The sequence below is a fragment of the Oncorhynchus mykiss genome, chromosome 12, assembly GCF_057628025.1.
Source record: "Oncorhynchus mykiss isolate SJ-2025 chromosome 12, ASM5762802v1, whole genome shotgun sequence".
Classification (NCBI taxonomy): domain Eukaryota; kingdom Metazoa; phylum Chordata; class Actinopteri; order Salmoniformes; family Salmonidae; genus Oncorhynchus; species Oncorhynchus mykiss.
The window spans coordinates 16,718,397-16,743,149 of NC_143033.1; the positions used below are offsets into that span (position 1 = coordinate 16,718,397).

Genomic DNA, 24,753 nt, shown 5'->3' on the forward strand with positions numbered 1-24,753 from the left:
TCAACAAAATGCTTTTTATCTTACAATCATACACTGCCCCATTCAAAGCCAAATATCTCAAACGGTGGTGAAACATGTTTCCCATTTCACTGAAATGAATGAACCAGTGGAAAACTGGTATGCAACGTTTATCAGTGTTTTTCTTCTGAGCTGGTTTATAACGACACCATCTGCAACATAACTGACACAGAGATACATCTATTTTTAGATTGACATTTCAGTGACATTTGATGAAAGTTTTTTTAAAGTTTTAATGAAAGTTCAAAGATTCAGCACAACAGCGTCCTTTAGATTTAAAAAACAACTGATTTGCCTGAATGAGTATGTTCATGGAGACAGCAGAAGACAAAAACATTCTGGCCTTTAACTATACAATGAATAGTAAGCAGTAAACTGACACAGTACCAGTATGTGTAAGTGTATAGAAGTAAATATCAGCCGCAAAAGTATCTAGGGCTAACAAAATCATCAAGCTACATTTTTAATCAACAAACCCTATTCAGTATCTCTGAAAAGGTCAGAGACAAAGAAAGAGGAGTTCATAGTAGGACAGTCTGAGTGGAAAGTGCTGCATTCCTTCTGATTACAAAGGAAGTAATATCCCTGAATCCACACTGATGTCCTCCGTTTCACCATGGTTCACAATCACATATCAGATTGGATTCCGACTTGACAAGTAAGTCCTTCCTATTCAAAAACCAACAACGGTCAACTCCACAACAATAACCACTCACTCACCATGGAGTTGACGGAGCGCGCGTCGTCCTCGTAGTTAACCATGGGGGGAGGCTCCTTGCCCTCGTTCTCCTGCATCTTGTGGTCGAGCAGGTCCTTCTGGGCGCCCAGCTTGGCTTCTGTGCAGCGTAACAATTGGACCGTTTGCCTCAGCTCCTCCAGAGACTGCTTCTGACTGAGCAGCAGCACTGCACTGATGGAGGGAGAGATGGAAAGAGAGAATGAGTGTGGTGTGAGAGACAGGGAGAGAGAAGCGGAGAGATGGAGAGAGACAATGTGAGAGAGTGAAAAGATAGAGAGATTGAGAGAGAGGGAAAGAGAGAGAGAGAGAGAGAAAGAGGTCAGGCTCTGGCACTAGTCTGAAATCAAACAGTATTACAACTACTTAATCCACCTCTCGGAACAAGGATGTGGAAAATGATTTTCTAGTTTGCGTTCCACCAGAGGGATATATAGCCTACAGTGAACCGCTGAGCTGTTTCTCAAAACAGTTTAGTCAAACACACAACAAACATTGCTGTGGAAGCAGAGGTCCGTTTTTAAAAGTGACACTTGCCACAGAAGGGATAAAACCTAAAGGCACAAAAAACAACTTCTCAACTGTCCTAATCAAATGACCATCACTTTATTAATGTTTTGAAAAAGAGAACTTCAGACAGGATAAAAACTAGCCTAGGCCATACAACCAGTCCTCATCCTTAATCACACCTGTAGCTGAGACTTCACATGGGGATGACTGGACAGGCCTGATAATATCATCGTATTTTACAGGGGATAATCCAGCAGACCCTGAAATTTGTGCTGAGCCCTGTGCTACAGACATAGCTCTGTCTATTGTACCCTGTCCGCCTCAATGAACCTTCACATCATTCATGCTCCTAGAGTTAGATCATGGCCAATCGGGCTTCTTAGAAACAACGGTCTCTGTTATTGTTTAATGGCACGTGTACAACTGAAAGCCATAAGATTGAGGAAAACATCTAACACATGCTATGGGAGATGCTTATCGAGAATGAAATAATCATTAGAGCTGTATTGTTATGGTAGCAACGTACTCTGACTTCTTTTCACATGTTTTGGTGGACTCATCAAGCTTGTTTTCCAAGTCTTGCATGAGATCCTCCTTGGTGCGTAGGCTCTGCTGAGTGAGGCCCAGCTCATCTGATGTGGATTTCAGCCTGGGGAAGGAGATACAGTGGATTAAAGTGTATCTGACCTTTGACACAATCAGTCAGCCAACAGAGGCACAAACTCTATCCTTAGTCAATAGGAGATGCTGTACGGCTGGATTCCTCGCACCCTCCTCTCACCTTTTCAAAACGTCAGAGAACGAGACAAGGTTAATGAGGGCAATACTCTCCTCCCATCATACATTTTCTACTCACATCGCTTGTAAACTGTCTGCAGTCAAATTGTTCCATAGGATCTCGTTTGCTTGAAGATTCTCGGTTTCCTCCAACAGTGAAAGATCAAATTCTACATTTGGTTCTTTGGTTTCTGGAGACCTGGAAGATGATGATACTTCATGTTAACCAAAATTAGAAATTGAATAAAGTACTGTTATTGAAGCATAAAAAGTTAACATTTCAAAGGCCTTGAACTAAAAGCCTACCTGTGAACCTCAATGAAGTGTTCATACTCTGATACAGGATCAATTTGGTCGATGGAGGTGTGGATTTCTTTGTGGACTTTCACTATTTCATCAGTTAAGAGACTGGTGATTTCACTGTATTCCTCCAAAATCCCCTTCCTGAAAATGACAGAAGTCAGATTTATTTATTTATTTTTTTAAATGCATAAATCGAGGTTAAAATTGAGGTAAGCGTATGCTCTGTATATGAAAGGTTTAAAAACACACATTTGCGTGACTCGAGGATCACACAGATGGACAGCTCTAAGAGTTTATGAACAGGGATAGACACGTTGTCATTCTAAAACTCATTGTATTTCTCACTCAACAGAAATATAATTTCAGTGGAGGAACTCCGAATTGTTCTCCTGTTAACATCTGTCTAAGACTTTAAAAAGTTGTGATTAAAAACAGCTTAAGCAGGACATTCTGAACAAGAGTGTGCCCCCGCCTCCTAGTAATCCTACGATCCCTATGAAATTATGGGATTAAGCCTCAGCTGGGATCTAATCCCATGCGACAACAAGAAGAACCCTTGCAAATAGTTATTAATTTACGTATTACAATTTCCAAAGAATGTTTACGTCGCCTGACTTGTTAGGGCGTCACAGATCTGATGACTCATAACCTGCAGTGTGCTGCTGGACGTCTGGGATGGACACTGCAGAGAAGGAACACTGCACACAGTGGCATACGCACCCAAGTGTGTTCAACATTTCAACCCTTAGACCATCATCAGGGTTCAACCTAAGGGTCGAGACGTAACGAAACAAAGCACAATCTACTTGTTCATCTACTTTAACCTTCAAGATATTCTCAAACTCATTGAATTAATCTTTACGTAGTGTATCCCTTGTTAATCTCTGCCGGAGCCACACACACACACTCACAGTGCACTGATCATCTCCTCCTGCATCTTCTGCAGGGAGTCGAGCAGAAGGGGCAGCGTGGTGTCGTGGTAGTGCTCCTGGTGGAGCTGGGCACTCCGCACCGCCAGCACGTACTGGTTGTGGAGGTTGTGAAGCTTCATGGTGGCCTTGTCGTAACGCTCCCTCGCCTTCTCTGGCTCCTTGCCTGAAAACAAACCCAACAAGTGCTGTACTGCTGGTTTGTCTGGAGGGGGTTTAATATGGGTGTGCCTCATCATCCGCCTCCCAAGATATGTCGGTCATATGAACTCCCTCTGCAGGGTTTGGTGATTAATGTATTGATGCACTTCAGCTGGTCTCAAATAAGACTTCATACATTTCCTCCAAGATCAACTGCACTACTATGAATCATTACATTAAACGTATATTTTTCTGTAAATAATTAGGAGAAATTCTTACCTTTCACCATTGCGTCTCTGTATTTTTCTTTGGCACTGTGGGCATCCTTTGTTAATTGTCTGTAGGTGCCTTTTAACTTTTCTAGGTCGCTTTTTGTCACCTAGGAGAGATCATATCGGAAGCATCATCACATCCTCTAGTACAGTGGTCCCCGTACCCCTTCAAAACAATCAACCTCCAGCTGTACCCCCTCTAGCACCAGGGTCAGCGCACTCTCAAATGTTGTTTTTTGCCATCATTGTAAGCCTGCCACACACACACACACTATACAATACATTTATTAAACATAGAATGAGTGAGTTTTTGTAACAACCTGGCTCGTGGGTAATGACAAAGAGCTCTTATAGGACAGGCCACAAATAATAATAATCATGTGTATATAACTTGCAAATAAATTCATAAAAAAATCCTACAATGTGTTTTCTGGATTTTTCTCATTTTGCCTGTCATAGTTGAAGTGATGATGAGGCACACCCATATTAAACCCCCACCTATGATGAACATTATAGGCCTCTCTCTTCTTTTTAAGTGGGAGAACTTGCACAATTGGTGGCTGACTAAATACTTTTTTGCCCCACACATTACACACACACACGGCAGGGTAGCCTAGTGGTTAGAGCGTTGGTCTAGTAACCGGAAGGTTAAAATCCCCAAGCTGACAAGGTCTGCTCCTGAACAGGCAGTTAACCCACTGTTCCTAGGCCGTCATTGTAAATAAGAATTTGTTCTTAACTGACTTGCCTAGTTAAATAAAGGGGGGAAAAAAACTATATGTGTGTGTGTGTGTATATATATATATATATATATATATATATATATATATATATATATACACATATACACACACACATATATGTAGACAGGAAGCCAGCCTCCCTACACTGGCTTCCTGTCAAGGCAAGGGCTGATTTCAAGGTTTTACTGCTAACCTACAAAGGCCTTGCTCCTACCTATCTCTCTGATTTGGTCCTGCCGTACATACCTACACGTACCCTACGGTCACAAGACACAGGCCTCCTAATTGTCCCTAGAATTTCTAAGCAAACAGCTGGAGGCAGGGCTTTCTTCTATAGAGCTCCATTTTTATGGAATGGTCTGCCTACCCATGTAAGAGACACAAACTTGGTCTCAACCTTTAAGTCTTTACTGAAGACTCATCTCTTCAGTGGGTCATATGATTGAGTGCAGTCTGGCCCAGGAGTGGGAAGGTGAACAGAAAGGCTCTGGAGCAACGAACCGCCCTTGCTGTCTCTGCCTGGCCGGTTCCCCTCTTTCCACTGGGATTCTCTGCCTCTAACCCTGTTACAGGGGCTGAGTCACTGGCTTACTGGGGCTCTATCATACCGTCCCTGGGAGGGGTGCGTCACTTGAGTGGGTTGAGTCACTGATGTGATCTTCCTGTCTGGGTTTGCGCCCCCCCCCTTGGGTTGTGCCGTGGCGGAGATCTTTGTTGGCGATACTCAGCCTTGTCTCAGGATGGTAAGTTGGTGGTTGAAGATATCCCTCTAGTGGTGTGGGGGCTGTGCTTTGGCAAAGTGGGTGGGGTTATATCCTTCCTGTTTGGCCCTGTGCGGGGGTATCCTCGGATGGGGCCACAGTGTCTCCTGGCCCCTCCTGTCTCAGCCTCCAGTAGGTTATGTGTCGGGGCTGAGTCACTGGCTTACTGGGGCTCTATCATACCGTCCCTGGGAGGGGTGCGTCACTTGAGTGGGTTGAGTCACTGATGTGATCTTCCTGTCTGGGTTTGTAGACCTGCGCCAGGCTGGGAAGACTGAATCTGCAATAGGTAAGCAGCTTGGTTTGAAGAAATCAAATGTGGGAGCAATTATTAGGAAATGGAAGACATACAAGACCACTGATAATCTCCCTCGATCTGGGGCTCCACGCAAGATCTCACCCCGTTGGGTCAAAATTATCACAAGAACGGTGAGCAAAAATCCCAGAACCACACGGGGGGACCTAGTGAATGACCTGCAGAGAGCTGGGACCAAAGTAACAAAGCCTACCATCAGTAACACACTACGCCGCCAGGGACACAAATCCTGCTGTGCCAGACGTATCCCCCTGCTTAAGCCAGTACATGTCCAGGCCCGTCTGAAGTTTGCTAGAGAGCATTTGGATGATCCAGAAGAAGATTGGGATAATGTCATTTGGTCAGATGAAACCAAAATATAACTTTTTGGTAAAAACTCAACTCGTCGTGTTTGGAGGACAAAGAATGCTGAGTTGCATCCAAAGAACACCATACCTACTGTGAAGCATGGGGGTGGAAACATCATGCTTTGGGGCTGTATTTCTGCAAAGGGACCAGGACGACTGATCCGTGTAAAGGAAAGAATGAATGGGGTCATGTATCATGAGATTTTGAGTGAAAACCTACTTCCATCAGCAAGGGCATTGAAGATGAAACGTGGCTGGGTCTTTCAGCATGACAATGATCCCAAACACACCGCCCGGGCAACGAAGGAGTGGCTTCGTAAGAAGCATTTCAAGGTCCTGGAGTGGCCTAGCCAGTCTCCAGATCTCAACCCCATAGAAAATCTTTGAAGGGAGTTGAAAGTCTGTGTTGCCCAGCAACAGCCCCAAAACATCACTGCTCTAGAGGAGATCTGCATGGAGCAATGGGCCAAAATACCAGCAACAGTGTGTGAAAACCTTGTGAAGACTTACAGAAAACATTTGACCTCTGTCATTGCCAACAATGGGTATATAACAAAGTATTGAGATAAACTTTTGTTATTGACCAAATTTTCTCATTTTGTCTGTCATAGTTGAAGTGTACCTATGATGAAAATTACAGGCCTCTCATCTTTTTAAGTGGGAGAACTTGCACAATTGGTGGCTGACTAAATACTTTTTTGCCCCACTGTATGTATGTATGTATGTATGTATGTATGTATGTATGTATGTATGTATGTATTTACACACACACACACACACACACACACACACATACATATATACACACACACAAATATTTTGTGTGTATATATGTGAATTACATTTTTATTTGGCGTATCCCAGTTTGGAAAGATCTGGTCTAGTCAAGGAAAACAAACCTGTCCTGATCTAACTGCAGGATTAGCATTTTAGCACCACACGTGTGAAACACCCTGTCAACAATGCCCCATATCACCACAAATAAAGTCAATATACAGGAAAGACAATGTTTAAAGCAGGAGTAGGCTTAATGTGTGTGTGAGTGTGTTTGTGTGTATACAGTACCTTGTTCATCTCGGACTCGATCTGTGTGTGGATGCTCTGGTAGCTCTTCTTAACCTGCTGCTTGTCTTTGATCATCATAGTGAGTCTGTGCAGAGGACCAGAGTTCAGCTCCTCCGCGTGACACTTCATGATCTGACTCAGCTGTTCTGTCTGCTGGACCATGTGGGCCCAAGACTGGAGAGATGGGAGAGGAAGAAAAGAGAAAGATAGAAGAGAGGGTGGGGGAGCGGATTGAGAGAGAGAGGGAGCGGATTGAGAGAGAGGTAGCGAGAGAGCGAGAGGTAGCGAGAGAGAGAGAAAGCAAGAGAGAGGTGGCGCGAGAGAGAGAGAGAGGTAGCGAGAGAGAGGTAGCGAGAGAGAGAAAGAGGTAGCGAGAGAGAGAAAGAGGTAGCGAGAGAGAGAAAGAGGTAGCGAGAGAGAGAAAGAGGTAGCGAGAGAGAGAGAGGTAGCGAGAGAGAGAGAGGTAGCGAGAGAGAGAGAGGTAGCGAGAGAGAGGTAGCGAGAGAGAGAGAGAGAGGTAGCGAGAGAGAGAGAGAGAGAGGTAGCGAGAGAGAGAGAGAGAGGTAGCGAGAGAGAGAGAGAGAGCGAGAGGTAGCGAGAGAGAGCGAGAGATAGCGAGAGAGAGCGAGAGATAGCAAGAGAGAGGTGGCGCGAGAGAGAGAGAGAGGTAGCGAGAGAGAGAAAGAGGTAGCGAGAGAGAGAAAGAGGTAGCGAGAGAGAGAGAGAGAGGTAGCGAGAGAGAGAGAGAGGTAGCGAGAGAGAGAGAGAGAGGTAGCGAGAGAGAGAGAGAGAGGTAGCGAGAGAGAGGTAGCGAGAGAGAGAGCGAGAGGTAGCGAGAGAGAGCGAGAGATAGCAAGAGAGAGGTGGCGCGAGAGAGAGAGAGGTAGCGAGAGAGAGAGGTAGCGAGAGAGAGAGAGAGAGGTAGCGAGAGAGAGAGGTAGCGAGAGAGAGAGGTAGCGAGAGAGAGAGGTAGAGAGAGGTAGCGAGAGAGAGAGAGAGGTAGCGAGAGAGAGGTAGCGAGAGAGAGGTAGCGAGAGAGAGGTGGCGCGCGAGAGAGAGAGAGAGGTAGCGAGAGAGAGAAAGAGGTAGCGAGAGAAAGAGGTAGCGAGAGAGAGAGAGAGGTAGCGAGAGAGAGAGAGAGGTAGCGAGAGAGAGAGAGAGGTAGCGAGAGAGAGAGAGAGGTAGCGAGAGAGAGAGAGGTAGCGAGAGAGAGAGAGGTAGCGAGAGAGAGAGAGGTAGCGAGAGAGAGAGAGGTAGCGAGAGAGAGAGGTAGCGAGAGAGAGAGGTAGCGAGAGAGAGAGAGGGAGAGAGGTAGCGAGAGAGAGGTAGCGAGAGAGCGAGAGAGAGGTAGCGAGAGGTAGCGAGAGAGAGAGAGAGAGGTAGCGAGAGAGAGAGAGAGAGAGGTAGCGAGAGAGAGAGAGAGAGAGGTAGCGAGAGAGAGAGAGAGAGGTAGCGAGAGAGAGAGAGAGGTAGCGAGAGAGAGAGAGAGGTAGCGAGAGAGAGAGAGAGGTAGCGAGAGAGAGAGAGAGGTAGCGAGAGAGAGAGAGAGAGAGAGGTAGCGAGAGAGAGAGAGAGAGGTAGCGAGAGAGAGTTAGCGAGAGAGAGAGGTAGCGAGAGAGAGAGATAGCGAGAGAGAGAGAGAGGTAGCGAGAGAGAGAGAGAGGTAGCGAGAGAGAGAGAGAGGTAGCGAGAGAGAGAGAGAGAGGTAGCGAGAGAGAGAGAGAGAGAGAGAGAGAGGTAGCGAGAGAGAGAGAGAGAGGTAGCGAGAGAGAGAGAGAGGTAGCGAGAGAGAGAGGTAGCGAGAGAGAGAGAGAGGTAGCGAGAGAGAGAGAGAGGTAGCGAGAGAGAGAGAGAGGTAGCGAGAGAGAGAGAGAGGTAGCGAGAGAGAGAGAGAGAGGTAGCAAGAGAGAGGTAGCAAGAGAGAGAGGTAGCGAGAGAGAGGTAGCAAGAGAGAGAGAGAGAGGTAGCGAGAGAGGTAGCGAGAGAGAGAGAGAGGTAGCGAGAGAGAGGTAGCGAGAGAGAGAGGTAGCGAGAGAGAGAGAGAGAGAGGTAGCGAGAGAGAGAGAGAGAGAGAGGTAGCGAGAGAGAGAGAGAGGTAGCGAGAGAGAGAGAGAGAGAGGTAGCAAGAGAGAGAGGTAGCGAGAGAGAGAGGTAGCGAGAGAGAGGTAGCGAGAGAGAGAGAGAGGTAGCGAGAGAGAGAGGTAGCGAGAGAGAGAGAGGTAGCGAGAGAGAGAGAGAGGTAGCGAGAGAGAGAGAGAGGTAGCGAGAGAGAGAGAGAGGTAGCGAGAGAGAGAGAGAGGTAGCGAGAGAGAGAGAGGTAGCGAGAGAGAGAGAGAGAGAGGTAGCGCGAGAGAGAGAGAGGTAGCGCGAGAGAGGTAGCGAGAGAGAGGTAGCGAGAGGTAGCGAGAGAGAGAGGTAGCGAGAGAGAGAGAGAGGTAGCGAGAGAGCGAGAGAGGTAGCGAGAGAGCGAGAGAGAGGTAGCGAGAGAGCGAGAGAGAGGTAGCGAGAGGTAGCGAGAGAGAGGTAGCGAGAGGTAGCGAGAGAGAGGTAGCGAGAGGTAGCGAGAGAGAGGTAGCGAGAGGTAGCGAGAGAGAGGTAGCGAGAGAAAGAGAGAGAGGTAGCGAGAGAGAGAGAGAGAGGTAGCGAGAGAGAGAGAGAGAGAGGTAGCGAGAGAGAGAGAGAGAGAGAGAGAGGTAGCGAGAGAGAGAGAGAGAGAGGTAGCGAGAGAGAGAGAGAGAGAGAGAGAGGTAGCGAGAGAGAGAGAGAGAGAGAGGTAGCGAGAGAGAGAGAGAGAGAGAGAGGTAGCGAGAGAGAGAGAGAGGTAGCGAGGTAGCGAGAGAGAGAGAGAGGTAGCGAGAGAGAGAGAGAGAGAGAGAGAGAGAGGTAGCGAGAGAGAGAGAGAGAGGTAGCGAGAGAGAGAGAGAGAGAGAGAGAGAGAGAGAGAGAGAGGTAGCGAGAGAGAGAGAGAGGTAGCGAGAGAGAGAGAGAGAGAGGTAGAGAGAGAGAGGTAGCGAGAGAGAGAGAGAGAGAGGTAGAGAGAGAGAAAGAGAGAGGTAGCGAGAGAGAGAGAGAGAGAGGTAGAGAGAGAGAAAGAGAGAGGTAGAGAGAGAGAAAGAGAGAGGTAGCGAGAGAGAGAGAGAGACAGGCAGCGAGAGACAGAGAGAGAGGTAGCGAGAGAGAGAGAGAGGTAGCGCGAGAGAGAGAGAGGTAGCGCGAGAGAGGTAGCGAGAGAGAGAGGTAGCGAGAGGTAGAGAGAGAGAGAGGTAGCGAGAGAGAGAGGTAGCGAGAGAGAGGTAGCGAGAGAGAGGTAGCGAGAGAGAGAGAGAGGTAGCGAGAGAGAGAGAGAGGTAGCGAGAGAGAGAGAGAGGTAGCGAGAGAGAGAGAGAGAGGTAGCGAGAGAGAGAGAGAGGTAGCGAGAGAGAGAGAGAGGCAGCGAGAGAGAGGTAGCGAGAGAGCGAGAGAGAGGTAGTGAGAGAGAGCGAGAGGTAGCGAGAGAGAGGTAGCGAGAGAGAGGTAGCGAGAGAGAGGTAGCGAGAGAGAGGTAGCGAGAGAGAGGTAGCGAGAGAGAGGTAGCGAGAGAGAGAGGTAGCGAGAGAGAGAGAGGTAGCGAGAGAGAGAGAGAGAGAGAGAGAGAGAGAGAGAGAGAGAGAGAGAGAGGTAGCGAGAGAGAGAGAGAGAGAGAGAGGTAGCGAGAGAGAGAGAGAGAGAGAGAGGTAGCGAGAGAGAGAGGTAGCGAGAGAGAGAGGTAGCGAGAGAGAGAGAGGTAGCGAGAGAGAGAGAGGTAGCGAGAGAGAGAGAGGTAGCGAGAGAGAGAGAGGTAGCGAGAGAGAGAGAGGTAGCGAGAGAGAGAGAGAGGTAGCGAGAGAGAGAGAGAGAGGTAGCGAGAGAGAGAGAGAGGTAGCGCGAGAGAGAGAGGTAGCGCGAGAGAGAGAGGTAGCGCGAGAGAGAGAGGTAGCGCGAGAGAGAGAGAGGTAGCGCGAGAGAGAGGTAGCGCGAGAGAGAGAGGTAGCGCGAGAGAGGTAGCGAGAGAGAGAGGTAGCGAGAGGTAGAGAGAGAGAGGTAGCGAGAGAGAGAGGTAGCGAGAGAGAGAGGTAGCGAGAGAGAGAGGTAGCGAGAGAGAGAGAGAGGTAGCGAGAGAGAGAGAGAGGTAGCGAGAGAGAGAGAGGTAGCGAGAGAGAGAGAGAGGTAGCGAGAGAGAGAGAGAGGTAGCGAGAGAGAGAGAGGTAGCGAGAGAGAGAGGTAGCGAGAGAGAGAGGTAGCGAGAGAGAGAGGTAGCGAGAGAGAGAGGTAGCGAGAGAGAGAGGTAGCGAGAGAGAGAGAGGTAGCGAGAGAGAGAGAGAGGTAGCGAGCGAGAGAGAGGTAGCGAGAGAGAGAGAGAGATAGCGAGAGAGAGAGAGAGATAGCGAGAGAGAGAGAGGTAGCGAGAGAGAGAGGGGGAGAGATGGAGGGAGAGATTGAGGGAGTGAAAGAGGTTCAGCAAAGCACCATCTTCTATCTCACCTTAAAGACATTACTGATGTAGTCTGTGTTGACACTTGTGTCTGTACTGTACACATGAATATATCTGTATTTCTGAATTGATATGCGTTTGTGTTAACCTTGGAGACGTTGCTGATGTAGTCCATCTGGGAGCAGTTGTCGTGCTTGTCCACCTGCTGACTGATGTTGAGGAGGAGAGATGCGTACTCCTTGTCGCTCTTCACCCGTAGCGTCATGAAGCGCTTCACTGTCTCCAGCAGCTTCAGCTCCCAGTCCTGCAGCTTCAACAGCCCATCGTGGGAGTTCCCCAGGTCCCGTCCGAACCCCATCGTCCCTCTCCCCTTTTCCTCACGACACGCTATTTAGTCTCACACTTCACCGGGCCGGGAGGATGGATAGTCACCCTCAGTTCTGCATCTTTCCTGGAACGAGGCAAATCATTGGAGGCTGCTGAGGGGACGACGGCTCATAATAATGTCTGGAACGGAGTAAATGGAATGGTATCAAACATCTGGAAACCATGTGTTTGATACCATTCCACTTTTTCCACTTCAGCCATTACCACGAGCCCATCCTTCCAATTTAAGCTTCCACCAACCTCCTGTGAGGCACATACAGAAACTATAATAAATGTGTAAAACATTTTGCACAAATTACAGCAAATTGATAGCACCTGTCCTGGTCGACAAAGGCAAACTGCTTGTTGAATGTTGGTTAGTCATTAGTTGCAGACAGGTGGAAGGTTTTCTATGAATTAGCCTAAATAAAAGGAACTCCTTTGATTAGCCTAACCCTTTATAGACTTGCATCAGAAGGTTGTTGCAGAGGCAGAGTTTTCTGAAATAAAGACGCACAATGGAGGAAGGGGAGGGCGACCAGCTTAGTTTAGGAAGTGGGTGGGCCAACAGTGAAGAGGCCAAAAGAAAATCGTAACAAATTAATGTAGGCTACCTAACCTCACCATCCCTCATCTCAGGTAACTATTTATAGGCCTACCACAGTAAGACATTGAAACAAAGTCAATAGAGACCAGAAACGGTAGCTACAGTACAACAACAGGAAGTAGGCTAGTCTAATGTGAGATAGGGACGTAAGCCTTCAGAGACAAGGCAGATTATAAAAAAGACAGACAATCACTCTGCCTCTGCTACTACTAGACTGCCTATTTAATCTGGCTTTAAACCTCGGGGGGAAAGCTTATTATCTCCAAGTCAGATGCCTTCTGTTCTGCTCCAGTGTCTCACACTAAAGACTTTTAACGTGCTGATAAATAAAGTAGACTCCAAGAACATCTTCAAACTTGAACTACCAGTTTTGGAAGTTAAATAGTGGGGTAAACACCATTTGTCAAAGATGCACTAACGCCCCAGAGACTAGAAAAATGTGCCTTTCTATTGGGAATGTTGTTGTGTATATCCCAGTCAGATCACACATGCCATCCCCATATGCCATCGCCTAATTGGAAGGGAACGTCTTCAAATAGTGTGCCTTGATCTAATATATGAAAACTCTTAATAGAACCCCTTATGAGAATGGAGCGGCTAGAATTCAGAGTAGTATAACCTAAAAAGAAAAGCCTATAACCTAATCTGAAACAGCCTTATTCGGCAAGTAGACAAACCTGTGTCATAAATGGGTCATAGCATGAACACTAGGACAAGTACAACAGAGGCTACTAAAGCCAACACAAAACGTCCTCCACAATCAGAAAACATTTTTAGTTCTGTATTCTCAAAATTATAACAGTACAGAAGATCATGTGAATTGTATTTAGGCTGTCTGTGCAAAATCAAGTGGTATAAGTGTCAATGACATGGCAGATGTGTTCACAGTCAAATATTCATTTATTAATTCACTGCCAAAGGAATTTAAAAGATGTCATTTTACCATCCACGAGTCACAGGCTATAAAAGAAGATGAGGGAAATGACTCCACTGTACAGTGTGAGCACTGAGACAGAGTGTATAGCTAATGTCTCTGGTTTATTCCAAAACCAGTTCAAAGTTCAAAATGCAATTACAGAAGCTGGATCAGATACAAATCTTTCACAGTTGAAATAATAAACATAACCTCAAAAATGATAACAAACCCTATTAAACTGACACAGTAGACTACTAAAAGTCTACTAGATAAACAGGGACAGTGCTTTGTAACCTTTGTAACAATAGCAATGCAATTTTGTAAAACTTGATCACCTGTCCCTCACATTACTGTGAACACTTACATTCCCTTTAATGGTGGCTTTGAACACTTACTTGTAGCCAAAAAGAACACCACACAGAGCGTTTTCTAGAACACCCACTTTAAGTCAGATAAGATAGAGGGATCATCTTCAGGAGCACACCAGGCTAGTGTTCAAGTGATCAGTGACCTACGTAACTGCCACCAACAAGCATCATGAGAAGAAGGCTGAAAGGAAACCACAACGTGATTATAATCAGAAAGACGTAGGCCTATTCAAGTCACGAGACACACTGAGTAGCCTACAATACGGAAATGCTTAGGGGCGGCTACCTATTCTCAAACATCTTAGGCTAGGCCTATATGACAAAAATTAAAAACTGGATAGTGAGTCATTGCACTTCTAAAAGCACAAGAAAGAAGATTGACGCGGACCATCTCAGATTGTTCAGAAACCGTTTCTGTAGTTAGAAACAGATTAGCATTACTGCAACATTATTTTGTTGAAATATAATTTGTTCTCTAAGAAATTAAGCAAATTGATTGCACCCATTTGGCCATTGTAATTTATAGGATTCATATAATATTCAAGAATTGTAGTACCGAACATCTGATTTGGACTAAACTTTTTTCTAACAATGAGTAAGACATGAGGAGTTCAAAGAAGTGGTCAAAAGCCATCCACTGACCTCCCACACCAATAATGAGTATATATTCTCAGTTCTTTATGTTAGACAATTAGTATGGCGCTGCAGTTTGGAGTATTGTCTCTTCATCCTATATAATGTATTCTCAGTGTATTTGGTGATGTTTTTTTTTTATTGTTCAGAGAAATTAGTCATTGAAGTTGTTTGGTTTCAATTAGCTTAATTTCTAAGAGATCATTTCAGCAAAATAAAGTTGCAGGAATGATCATCTTATCTGTTTCTAACTACAGAAATGATTTCAGAACAATCTGAGATGGTGGTTGTCACAGCTTGCTGAAATGACATGGAACAACCCTGGTTGTTTTGTTTTTTCATGTGAATTTTTGCAAGCTGTAGATCTAACTGTGAGCAGCCAGGTTTAGCTCAAAAAACTAAAGACAGAAAATAAGTGTCAGTAACTGACAGATATTGAGACAAAATGTCATGAGTGGGTCACACTTCATTTATGAAAACTATAGGCTATGGGACGGCAGCTAGCTAAGTGCACAGACACAATACATGCAACAATAAATACTTCCCCCAAGCTAACCACTGTAGCTAGTATTGACATTATAATTAAAATCACAATGGATTAGTTTCCATAAAACAGATGCCTGTGTTAGCTGCCAAGTTAGTGCCGTATCCTTAGCTAGCTATGTTGTGCAAGCTTGCGAATATGCTAATGTTAACTAGCTAGCTAAACATTTGGCTATTGGCTGGCACTGGCAGTATGGGATTATGGAGAGTGAATTACATTGTTTCTTCATCATCTTGCTAGGTAGTTATCTAGCTGTGGCCATCTGGCTAGTATCAATAAGTGCTTTCTACAAAATAGCAACATTAGCGTAGCTAGCTAACATTGGAATTTAGACCATAATTAGGGGATCTACCAGGAGCCAATCTTTTCTTGAGAGGATGGTCAGGGGGGTGGAACATAATTACAAATAATTTGTAGACTGCAAATTGGCCGCAAGATGCCCAAACATATAATATTTGACCCAAACAATAATTTCAAACCTGGCTTACACTTGTATATGATCACGTGTCTCTCTATTATGTGTGGGAATTTCCAAAATTAGAATCATTTGGAGCTACTTTCCTGGTGTTTTCACAGTCATGTCCAACAATTTAATTTTATTTACCCAAAAAATGATATATCTAAAACTCAAAATGTTGGACACACCTACTCATTCAAGAGTTTCTTTATTTTTTACTATTTTCTACATTGTAGAATAATAGTGAAGACATCAAAACTATGAAATAACTACATATGGAATCATGTAGAAAGCAAAAAAATAAAGTGTTAAACAAATCAAAATATATTTTAAATTACGCAATGTAGCCACCCTTTGCCTTGATGACGGCTTTGCACACTCGTGGCATTCTCTCAACCAGCTTCATGAGGAATGCTTTTCCGACAGTCTTGAAGGAGTTCCCACATGTGCTGAGCACTTGTTGGCTGCTTTTCCTTCCCTCTGTGGTCAAACTCATCCCCAACCATCTCAATTGGCTTAAGGTCAGGTGACTGTGGAGGCCAGGTCATCTGATGCAGCACTCCATCACTATCCTTCTTGGTCAAATAGCCCTTACACAGCCTGTGTTGGGTCATTGTCCTGTTGAAAAACAAACCAGATGGGATGGCGTATCGCTGCAGAATGCTGTGGTAGCCACGCTGGTTAAGTGTGCCTCGAATTCTAAATAAATCACTGACAGTGTCACCAGAAAAGCACCCCCACAACATCACACCTCTATGCTTCACGGTGAGAACCACACATGCAGAGATCATCCGTTCACCTACTCTGTGTTTCACAAAGACATCTCAAATTTGGACTCATCAAACCAAAGGACAGATTTCTACCGGTCTAATGTCCATTACTCGTGTTTCTTGGACCAAGCAAGTCTCTTCTTATTGGTGTCCTTTAGTAGTGGTTTCTTTGGAGCAATTTGATCTATGAAGGCCTTATTCACACAGTCTCCTCTGAACAGTTGATGTTGAGATGTGTCTGTTACTTGAACTCTGTGAAGCATTTATTTGGGCAGAAATTTCTGAGACTGGTAACTCTAATCCTCTGGTAACTTATCCTCTGCAGCAGAGGTAACTTTGGGTCTTCCTTTCCTGTGGCGGTCCTCATGAGAGCCAGTTTCATCACAGCGCTTGATGGTTTTTGTGACTGCACTTGAAGAAACTTTAAAAGTTATTGAACATTTCCGGATTGACTGACCTTCATGTCTTAAAGTAATGGACTGTCGTTTCTCTTTGCTTATTTGAGCTATTCTTGGTATTTTACCAAATAGGGCTACCTTCTGTATACCACCCCTACCTTGTCACTACACAACTGACTGGCTCAAACGCATTAAGAAGAAAAAAAATCCACAAATTAACTTTGGGGCGGCAGGTGGTTAGTGCGTTGGGCCAGTTGGTTGCTGGATCAAATCCCTGAGTCGACAAGGTAATAATCTGTCGTTCTGCACCTGAACAAGGCAGTTAACTTGAGATAATACCAAGAGTGTGCAAAACAGTCATCAAGGCAAAGGGTGGCAACTTTGAAGATATTCAAATATTTGTTTAACACTTTTTTGGTTACTACATAATTCCATATGTGGTATTTCATAGTTTTGATGTCTTCACTATTATTCTATAACGTAGAAAATTGTAAAAAATAAATAAAAACCCTTGTATTAGTAGGTGTCTCCAAACCTTTGACTGGTACTATATACCTTGGGGAGAACAAGTATTTGACACACTGACGATTCTGCAGGTTTTCCCACTTACAAAGCATGTAGAGAGAGGTCTGTAATTTTTATCATAGGTACACTTCAACTGTGAGAGACAGAGTCTAAAACAAAAATCCAGAAAATCACATTGTAGGATTTTTTATGAATTTATTTGTAAATTATGGTGGAAAATAAGTATTTGGTCACCTACAAACAAGCAAGATTTCTGGCTCTCACAGACCTGTAACTTCTTCTTTAAGAGGCTCCTCTGTCCTCCACTCGTTACCTGTATTAATGGCAGGCCTCTCATCTTTTTAAGTGGGAGAACTTGCACAATTGGTGGCTGACTAAATACTTTTTTTGCCCCACTGTAAGTATTTGATACATCAGAAAATCAGAACTTAATATTTAGTACAGAAACCTTTGTTTGCAATTACAGAGATCAAACGTTTCCTGTAGTTCTTGACCAGGTTTGCACACAGTGCAGCAGGGATTTTGGCCCACTCCTCCATACAGACCTTCTCCAGATCCTTCAGGTTTCGGGGCTGTCGCTGGGCAATACGGACTTTCAGCTCCCTCCAAAGATTTTCTATTGGGTTCAGGTCTGGAGACTGGCTAGGCCACTCCAGGACCTTGAGATGCTTCTAACGGAGCAACTCCTTAGTTGCCCTGGCTGTGTGTTTCGGGTCGTTGTCATGCAGGAAGACCCAGCCACAACCCATCTTCAATGCTCTTACTGAGGGATGGAGGTTGTTGGCCAAGATCTCACAATACATGGCCCTATCCATCCTCCCCTCAATACAGTGCAGTCATCCTGTCCCCTTTGCAAAAAAGCATCCCCAAAGAATGATGTTTCCACCTCCATGCTTCACGGTTGGGATGGTGTTCTTGGGGTTGTACTCATCCTTCTTCTTCCTCCAAACACGGCGAGTGGAGTTTAGACCAAAAAGCTAAATTTTTTGTCTCATCAGACCACATGATCTTCTCCCATTCCTCCTCTGGATCATCCAGATGGTCATTGGCAAACTTCAGACGGGCCTGGACATGCGCTGGCTTGAGCAGGGGGACCTTAATCCATGACGGCAGGATCTTAATCCATGACGGCATAGTGTGTTACTAATGGTTTTCTTTGAGACTGTGGTCCCAGCTCTCTTCAGGTCATTGACCAGGTCCTGCCGTGTAGTTCTGGGCTGATCCCTCACCTTCCTCATGATCATTGATGCCCCACGAGGTGAGATCTTGCATGGAGCCCCAGACCGAGGGTGATTGACCGTCATCTTGAACTTCTTCCATTTTCTAATAATTGCGCCAACAGTTGTTGCCTTCTCACCAAGCTGCTTGCCTATTGTCCTTTAGCCCATCCCAGCCTTGTGCAGGTCTACAATTTTATCCCTGATGTCCTTACACAGCTCTCTGGTCTTGTCCATTGTGGAGAGGTTGGAGTCTGTTTGATTGAGTGTGTGGACAGGTGTATTTTATACAGGTAACGAGTTCAAACAGGTGCAGTTAATACAGGTAATGAGTGGAGAACAGGAGGGCTTCTTAAAGAAAAACTAACAGGTCTGTGAGAGCCGGAATTCTTACTGGTTGGTAGGTGATCAAATACTTATGTCATGCAATAAAATGCAAATTAATTACTTACAAATCATACAATGTGATTTTCTGGAATTTTGTTTTAGATTCCGTCTCTCACAGTTGAAATGTACCTATGATAAAAATTACAGACCTCTACATGCTTTGTACTTCGGAAAACCTGCAAAATCGGCAGTGTATCAAATACTTGTTATCCCCACTGTATATATTGGGGGGGGGGGGGGGGGATAAAACCACCTGCGGCCCATTTGGTGTGTCTGAGCTATGAAAGCCTTCACCTTTTTTATTTGACCTTTAATTAACTAGGCAAGTCAGTTAAGAACACATTCTTATTTACAATGATGGCCTACCAAAAGGCCTCCTGTAGGGACAGGGGCTGGAATTAAAAATACAAATAAAAAATTACAATTACAGGACAAAAACACATCACAACACTACATAAAGAGAGACCTAAGACAACATATCATGGCAGCAACTTTTCCCTGACACAAAATGGTTGAAGGGATGGTGGACCTTCAAACATTTCACATGGAAGGGGTTCCTCCACTATCAGGCAGGTACGGATCAATACTTAAAACTATAAGGCCTAGAAAGACAACATTGAAAAGTAAGGCTTGCATAACATAGTGAGTCACCCACAATAAAGAAATAGCCTCTGACTGGCCGCCTAGTGAAAGTGCAAGAAGAGAGTTATTTTTGATCAGACTTGTTGTGTCATGAATCTGATCACTTTTGACCAGTGTTTTCTAAAAGTACATATAGTAGTTAGTCAAATAGAAAAAGTAGCCAGCCGCCCTCAGGGCCCAAATTGTTTGCAGAAGAAGCTACATTTTGGTGGCCTCTGGTACATTCTAATGCCTTGATTTCATCTGAAATACACAGCTAAATGATTGAATATTAGAAAAATGTGTTGTGGTATTGTGTAGAAAGACACGACTTTTCCATTTTAATTACTGAAAATGTATATATTCAGTTTATTTTTGTTTTGGATACTGTCTAGGTCTATATGATCAGGACTACTTTCTAAATAAGAGAACATTAAACCCCTCTTCTCTTGAGATTAAAGTTTGATTTACAGTTTTACTGCAAGATATGAATTACCACAATGATGTTTGTTCTTAAAATTACGTATATTATTAAAACAGAAAAATTAAGTAAATAACCCACATTATCTTTAAAAATAAAATGTATGGTTTTGATTTTCCTGATTTCCGTTTCCTCAGTTTTTCGCTCCAGAAAACCCCCAACACTTTTTTAATAGAAAAACAAAATTGGATGTTCTAAGTCCACAACAATGCTTTAACCACATCAGGAGACCACTTTTGAGGTCTGGGAAAAATCAGATCAATTTTGATTTTGGGATGTAAATTACCCTTAATTTAAGTGTGCAACTAGCAAGAGGCTGTTGTTTAGCAGTGTTTTGATGGTAGAGTTTGCAAAACAAATACCCACTGGATTGATGAAAATAATCATGATATCATTCTGCCAGGTAAGCTTAGGCTACTTTGTATCAACATTTAATTGAGAAGGTTTTTGGGAAAACCTTTCCATCTACCAGAAGACCGTTTTCATTAGCATCATCGCTAATGGCTACACAAAGTGGTAGACATGTGCACTACGCACACACACTTGTTGCTTCTTCAGAAAGTTGCAGGAAATATACATCCCTGAGGCACTCTGTTCATGTCTTATGATAAATTAAAACATTTGCCCAATTTTTCTATACATTTAGTTGATTTCCTGCTAAGGTCAGTAAATGTTTGAATATTGTTGAATTCCATTTTAATGCCTGGATTCCATGAGGGCACTAATTGTCATATTTGGACCAGAATGAGGCTCTTCACTACCTACTATTCATGCAGTGATGATTCATCATCTTCATCAAATGGTTTTCAGAATTCATCTGCAGATAAATCGGCAAAAATCCTACCAGTAGCAAACGCAAATTAGGGAGCCAAATAAACAACTCTCTCACCGATGCGATTCGGAAGGCTACACTGACTGACAATACGAGTCATTGTCTGGAATTCTAGGAAAGTAAACCTGTCAAAGGGATATAGGATATGGACTTTATTCAGTCAGTTCGACAACTTTTATAAACTAATCAACACTTGCTGTTCAATTGTCAATCAACTCACAGTAAATAGCCTACTACGCGCCACGACTCCGCATGCCTGGCTATGTGAAACACTCAAAAAAATAATTAATGTGTCAGAAAACAATAATTAGGCTAAGTCGTAGATTGACTCATCGTTAACACTTACACTACATGGGACATGCAAATTCACAAGCATCATGCTTACTCTCCCTCCTCCGTGTAAAGAAATACAACTGCAACCAGAGATATGTACGGTACCTTCGGAAAGTATTCAGACCCTTTGACTTTTTCCACATTTTGTTAGGTTACAGCCTTATTCTGAAATGTATTACATTTATTTTTTCCTCAATCTACACACAATACCCCATAATGACAAAGCAAAAAATGTAAAAAAAACATTTACATAAGTATTCAGACCGTTTACTCAATAATTTGTTGAAGCACCTTTGGTAGCGATTACAGCCTCGAGTCTTCATGGGTATGATGTTAAAAGCTTTGCACATCTGTATTTGGGGAGTTTCTCTTATACTTCTCTGCAGATCCTCTCAAGCTCTGTCAGGTTGGACAGGGAACGTTGCTGCAAAGCTATTTTCATCTCTCCAGAGATGTTTGATCGGGTTCAAGTCCGGGCTCTGGCTGGGCCACTCAAGGACATTCAGACTTGTCCCGAAGCCACTCCTGCATTGTCTTGGCTGTGTGCTTAGGGTCGTTGTCCTGCTGGACGGTGAACTTTCACCCCAGTCTGAGGTCCTGAGCAGGTTGTCATCAGGGATCTCTCTGTACTTCGCTCCGTTCATCTTTGCCTTGATCCTGACTAGTCTCCCAGTCCCTGCCCCTGAAAAACATCCCCACAGCATGATTCTGCCACCACGCTTCACCATAGGGACGGTGCCAGGTTTCCTCCAGACGTGATGCTTGGCATTCTGACATGCACTGTCAACTTTGGGACCTTACATACACAGGTGTGTGCCTTTCCAAATCATATGCAATCAATTTAATTTACCACAGGTGGACTCCACAATCAAGTTGTAGAAACATCTCAAGGATGATCAATGGAAACAGGATGCACCCGAGCTCAATTTCGAGTCTCAGAGCAAAGGGTCTGAATACTTATAAAAAATTGTAAACAGAAATACCTTATTTACATAAGTGTTCAAACATTTCAAAAAACTTGTTTTCGCTCTGTCATTATGGGGTATTGTGTGTAGATTGTTATGGACTTTTTATTTTATTTAATCCATTTTATTATAACGCTGTAATGTAACAAAATGTGAAAAAAGTCAAGGGGTCTGAATACTTTCCTAAGGCACTCTTATATAATGACAGAATGCTCATGTCTCTGCCGTATTAATAGGAGTCAATGTCCCAAAGGCGGGAAGGTAGGTGACATGCTTAGGTCCAAAATAAGTCCATAGAAACAAATTTGGCAGACATTGGACAGATTTTGGAAAGAGTGAAACGTCTCACTTTGCCTCTCTGCTGCATCTCCCTGTAAATCACTTGCTTTGTGACTTACAGGCACCTATCCTATCAATAGATCGCTAAAACCTAAAACATTCATATCGTTCATTCTAGCGAGAGAGGGCTCGACGGACTAACTTTTACATCAAAAGTTGCCTAATTAAAGTTGCAATATGCAGAAACCGCTCCTTCATTTTCTGGTTGTTCAAATTCTAATAGTTTGCGACAAAAACGAGCAATGTATAATGTAGAGCGGCATTTAGCGCCATCTACATCGCTCTTAAATATCATTTCAATAAACAAAAAGTGTTTTCACCTTGTGTACAAAACCAAAAGTAAAAGATGCAAAAACTAAACTAAAGAATGGGAAGCATAGAACTAGAGCATATAGAATAGATCTACCAATTATTTTAGACTTGCTTTAAACGAGAATGGCAGATCTATAACTCACATATCCACGTGAATTTGGTTGGGTCGCCCAAAAAGTTGCTTTAATATGAAATGGAAAATGTAACTGGCTGAAAATGAGTCTGTAACCGGCTGATTAGCCGAGAGACGGCGCTAATGGAAAACACTGCTTTGACCTGACAGTGTCTCGTGACACAACAACCAACCTTGGGTACAATAAAGACATTCAGCCAGTAGCCTACATTTTATAAGCCCACAGCTGTAGAAAACTTGTCAAACAACAAGTCAATGACTTGAAGATGAACAGCGATCTCAATTTCAGTAAATTGGTGGCCACAATGCCATTCTTCACATCTGGGTCTCCTTCTCTAACGTGTGCCACAAATTGTGAGTCAACCCGTGTAGTTGAAGTTGTACACAGGAGTATGACAGTGAAATGTCTTCTTAATGTGATGTTGTTATAATCCTCTTTCTCACCAGCAATAACACAATTAGGGTGGGTGGGTGATGGGCTGGCGGAGGGTACCATCAGTGGGAGTTAGCTAAACTCAACAAGGATTTGCTGCGCGCTACAGAACAGCGGTGGTGGTACTGCTGCTTGAATACCCCATCTGAGTGAGCAGTCTAGCAAAGGAATGTCCTCCTCATTCGGTTCACTGCTGTGACATGAAAAGGTCATGGAACACAAGGCTGACAGACAAACAGTGTCCTGATTATTTTCTAGACTTTATTTCATATCTAGCGTATGTTTGTAGCTTAATGTAGGTAGTAAGTATATGCAAACACTGTTAGGCTACGCTATTTGTTAGCAAAATGCAATCTGTTAGCTATGATGGGAGAGAGAATATTGGACACATCTGGCTAAGTGTGACAAGGGGTTTTGTAAAGTCCAGTTGGCTGGCTGTGAGAAGGTTTTCTGTAGCTGCATCCGTTTCATCCGCCCATTTCGTGGCAATCCACGATACAGTACTTTACAGCACAGCAACTGTTTCTCAATAACACTGGCTATAATGTCAACAAGTTGTCATAGATGTCAAAACCATTGATGGAATACAATAACAATCACAATGAACTGTTTGCAAACTGACAACATAATTTGCACTTTCACCTAAGATGGCCATTGAATACATGCCTACATGTTTCCCATCCTGAGGAAAGTTGTTGTGCATCAAAGGCATTAGAACAGAACATGCGCCAAAGCTCCTAATGTGGATGTGCCTCTTCTGACCAAACACGGTCCAGTAGCTAGCTAGCATGAGTAGGCTAAGCATCTAAATATCTGAACATAATCTGATTCACATTGTCAAGCTAACTAACTAGCAAACTATCTTAGCATTAGCAGTTAGCTTGCTAGCTAGCTAACGCTACCCACATTTAGGGTGAAAACTGTTAACTATGTGACAACAAAAATTTAATAAATAGGGTCTGCTTTATTATAAAATGTTCCTATAACAATATCATGGGGAAATTAAAGGGAGGGGCGGTGTTTGTATTAGCTATTACCTTGCTGGCTAAACCGATAGGTAAAGTTAGCTATTCCTGCTAATTTCGGTTGTCTGGACATTTTTTTTCTCCAGGAAAAAAATCCTTAACCATTGCTCGAAAGTGTTTGTTCTCTAGCAAATATATATCAAATCTACAGGATCCCATTCAAATAGACAGTTGATACAATCAATGACAGACTGCACTCACTTTATTATGATAGTTTCTTTTCCTCCTGTTATTTCTCCTTGTCTCCTGATTTCTTGGTATTCCTCTTTTCTTTTGCTCGGCTGCCGGAGCTGGGATTCGGGAGGGGTTTCCGCTCTGGCTCTGTACGGGTCTGGTCTACCATAGGGCTATGACGTGTGTGTGTGTGTAAAATACGGTGTGTTTTAGAACGAGATCAATTTATGACTAAATTGTATGGCGGCATTTGTACAGGTAGCCTAGTGGTTAAGGGCGGTGGGCCAGTAACCGAAAGGTCGCTGGTTCGAATTCCTGAGCTGACTAGGTAAAAAAAAATCTGTCGATGTGTCTATGAGCAAGAAACTTAACCCTACTTGCTCCTGTAAATCGCTCTGGATAAGAGAGTCTGCTAAATGACTAAAATGTACAGTTGGGAGGCCTACTGTAAAGAATTCTTATCAATCATAATTGACAAGGAACAAACCAAGAGTCAATTAACCTATTACTTGGTGAGAGTCTATCAATTATAGCTAATAACCTTATGTT

At 43.8% G+C, this 24,753-nt stretch overlaps 1 protein-coding gene across 4 annotated transcripts in view; it reads right to left on the bottom strand.

Annotated features, from left to right (window-relative positions):
* LOC110537052 (tyrosine-protein kinase Fer) overlaps window positions 1-24,427 on the bottom strand; it is a 43,184-nt gene extending 18,757 nt beyond the window's left edge. For 2 of the 4 annotated variants that reach the window (XM_090191846.1, XM_036937028.2), the window contains exons 1-9: window positions 24,232-24,363; window positions 11,517-11,875; window positions 6,919-7,092; window positions 3,694-3,793; window positions 3,256-3,439; window positions 2,348-2,485; window positions 2,121-2,240; window positions 1,791-1,913; window positions 739-928 (exon numbers count right to left, since the gene is read on the bottom strand). In XM_090191846.1, the coding sequence (XP_090047972.1) occupies window positions 739-928; window positions 1,791-1,913; window positions 2,121-2,240; window positions 2,348-2,485; window positions 3,256-3,439; window positions 3,694-3,793; window positions 6,919-7,092; window positions 11,517-11,726 (1,239 nt within the window). In that variant the 5' untranslated portion in view covers window positions 11,727-11,875; window positions 24,232-24,363. Of the gene's footprint in view, window positions 1-738; window positions 929-1,790; window positions 1,914-2,120; window positions 2,241-2,347; window positions 2,486-3,255; window positions 3,440-3,693; window positions 3,794-6,918; window positions 7,093-11,516; window positions 11,876-24,231 lie in introns of all 4 variants that reach the window. The other 2 variants (XM_021622770.3, XM_036937030.2) reach the window with 2 other exon arrangements.
* Window positions 24,428-24,753: the final 326 nt, after the last annotated feature.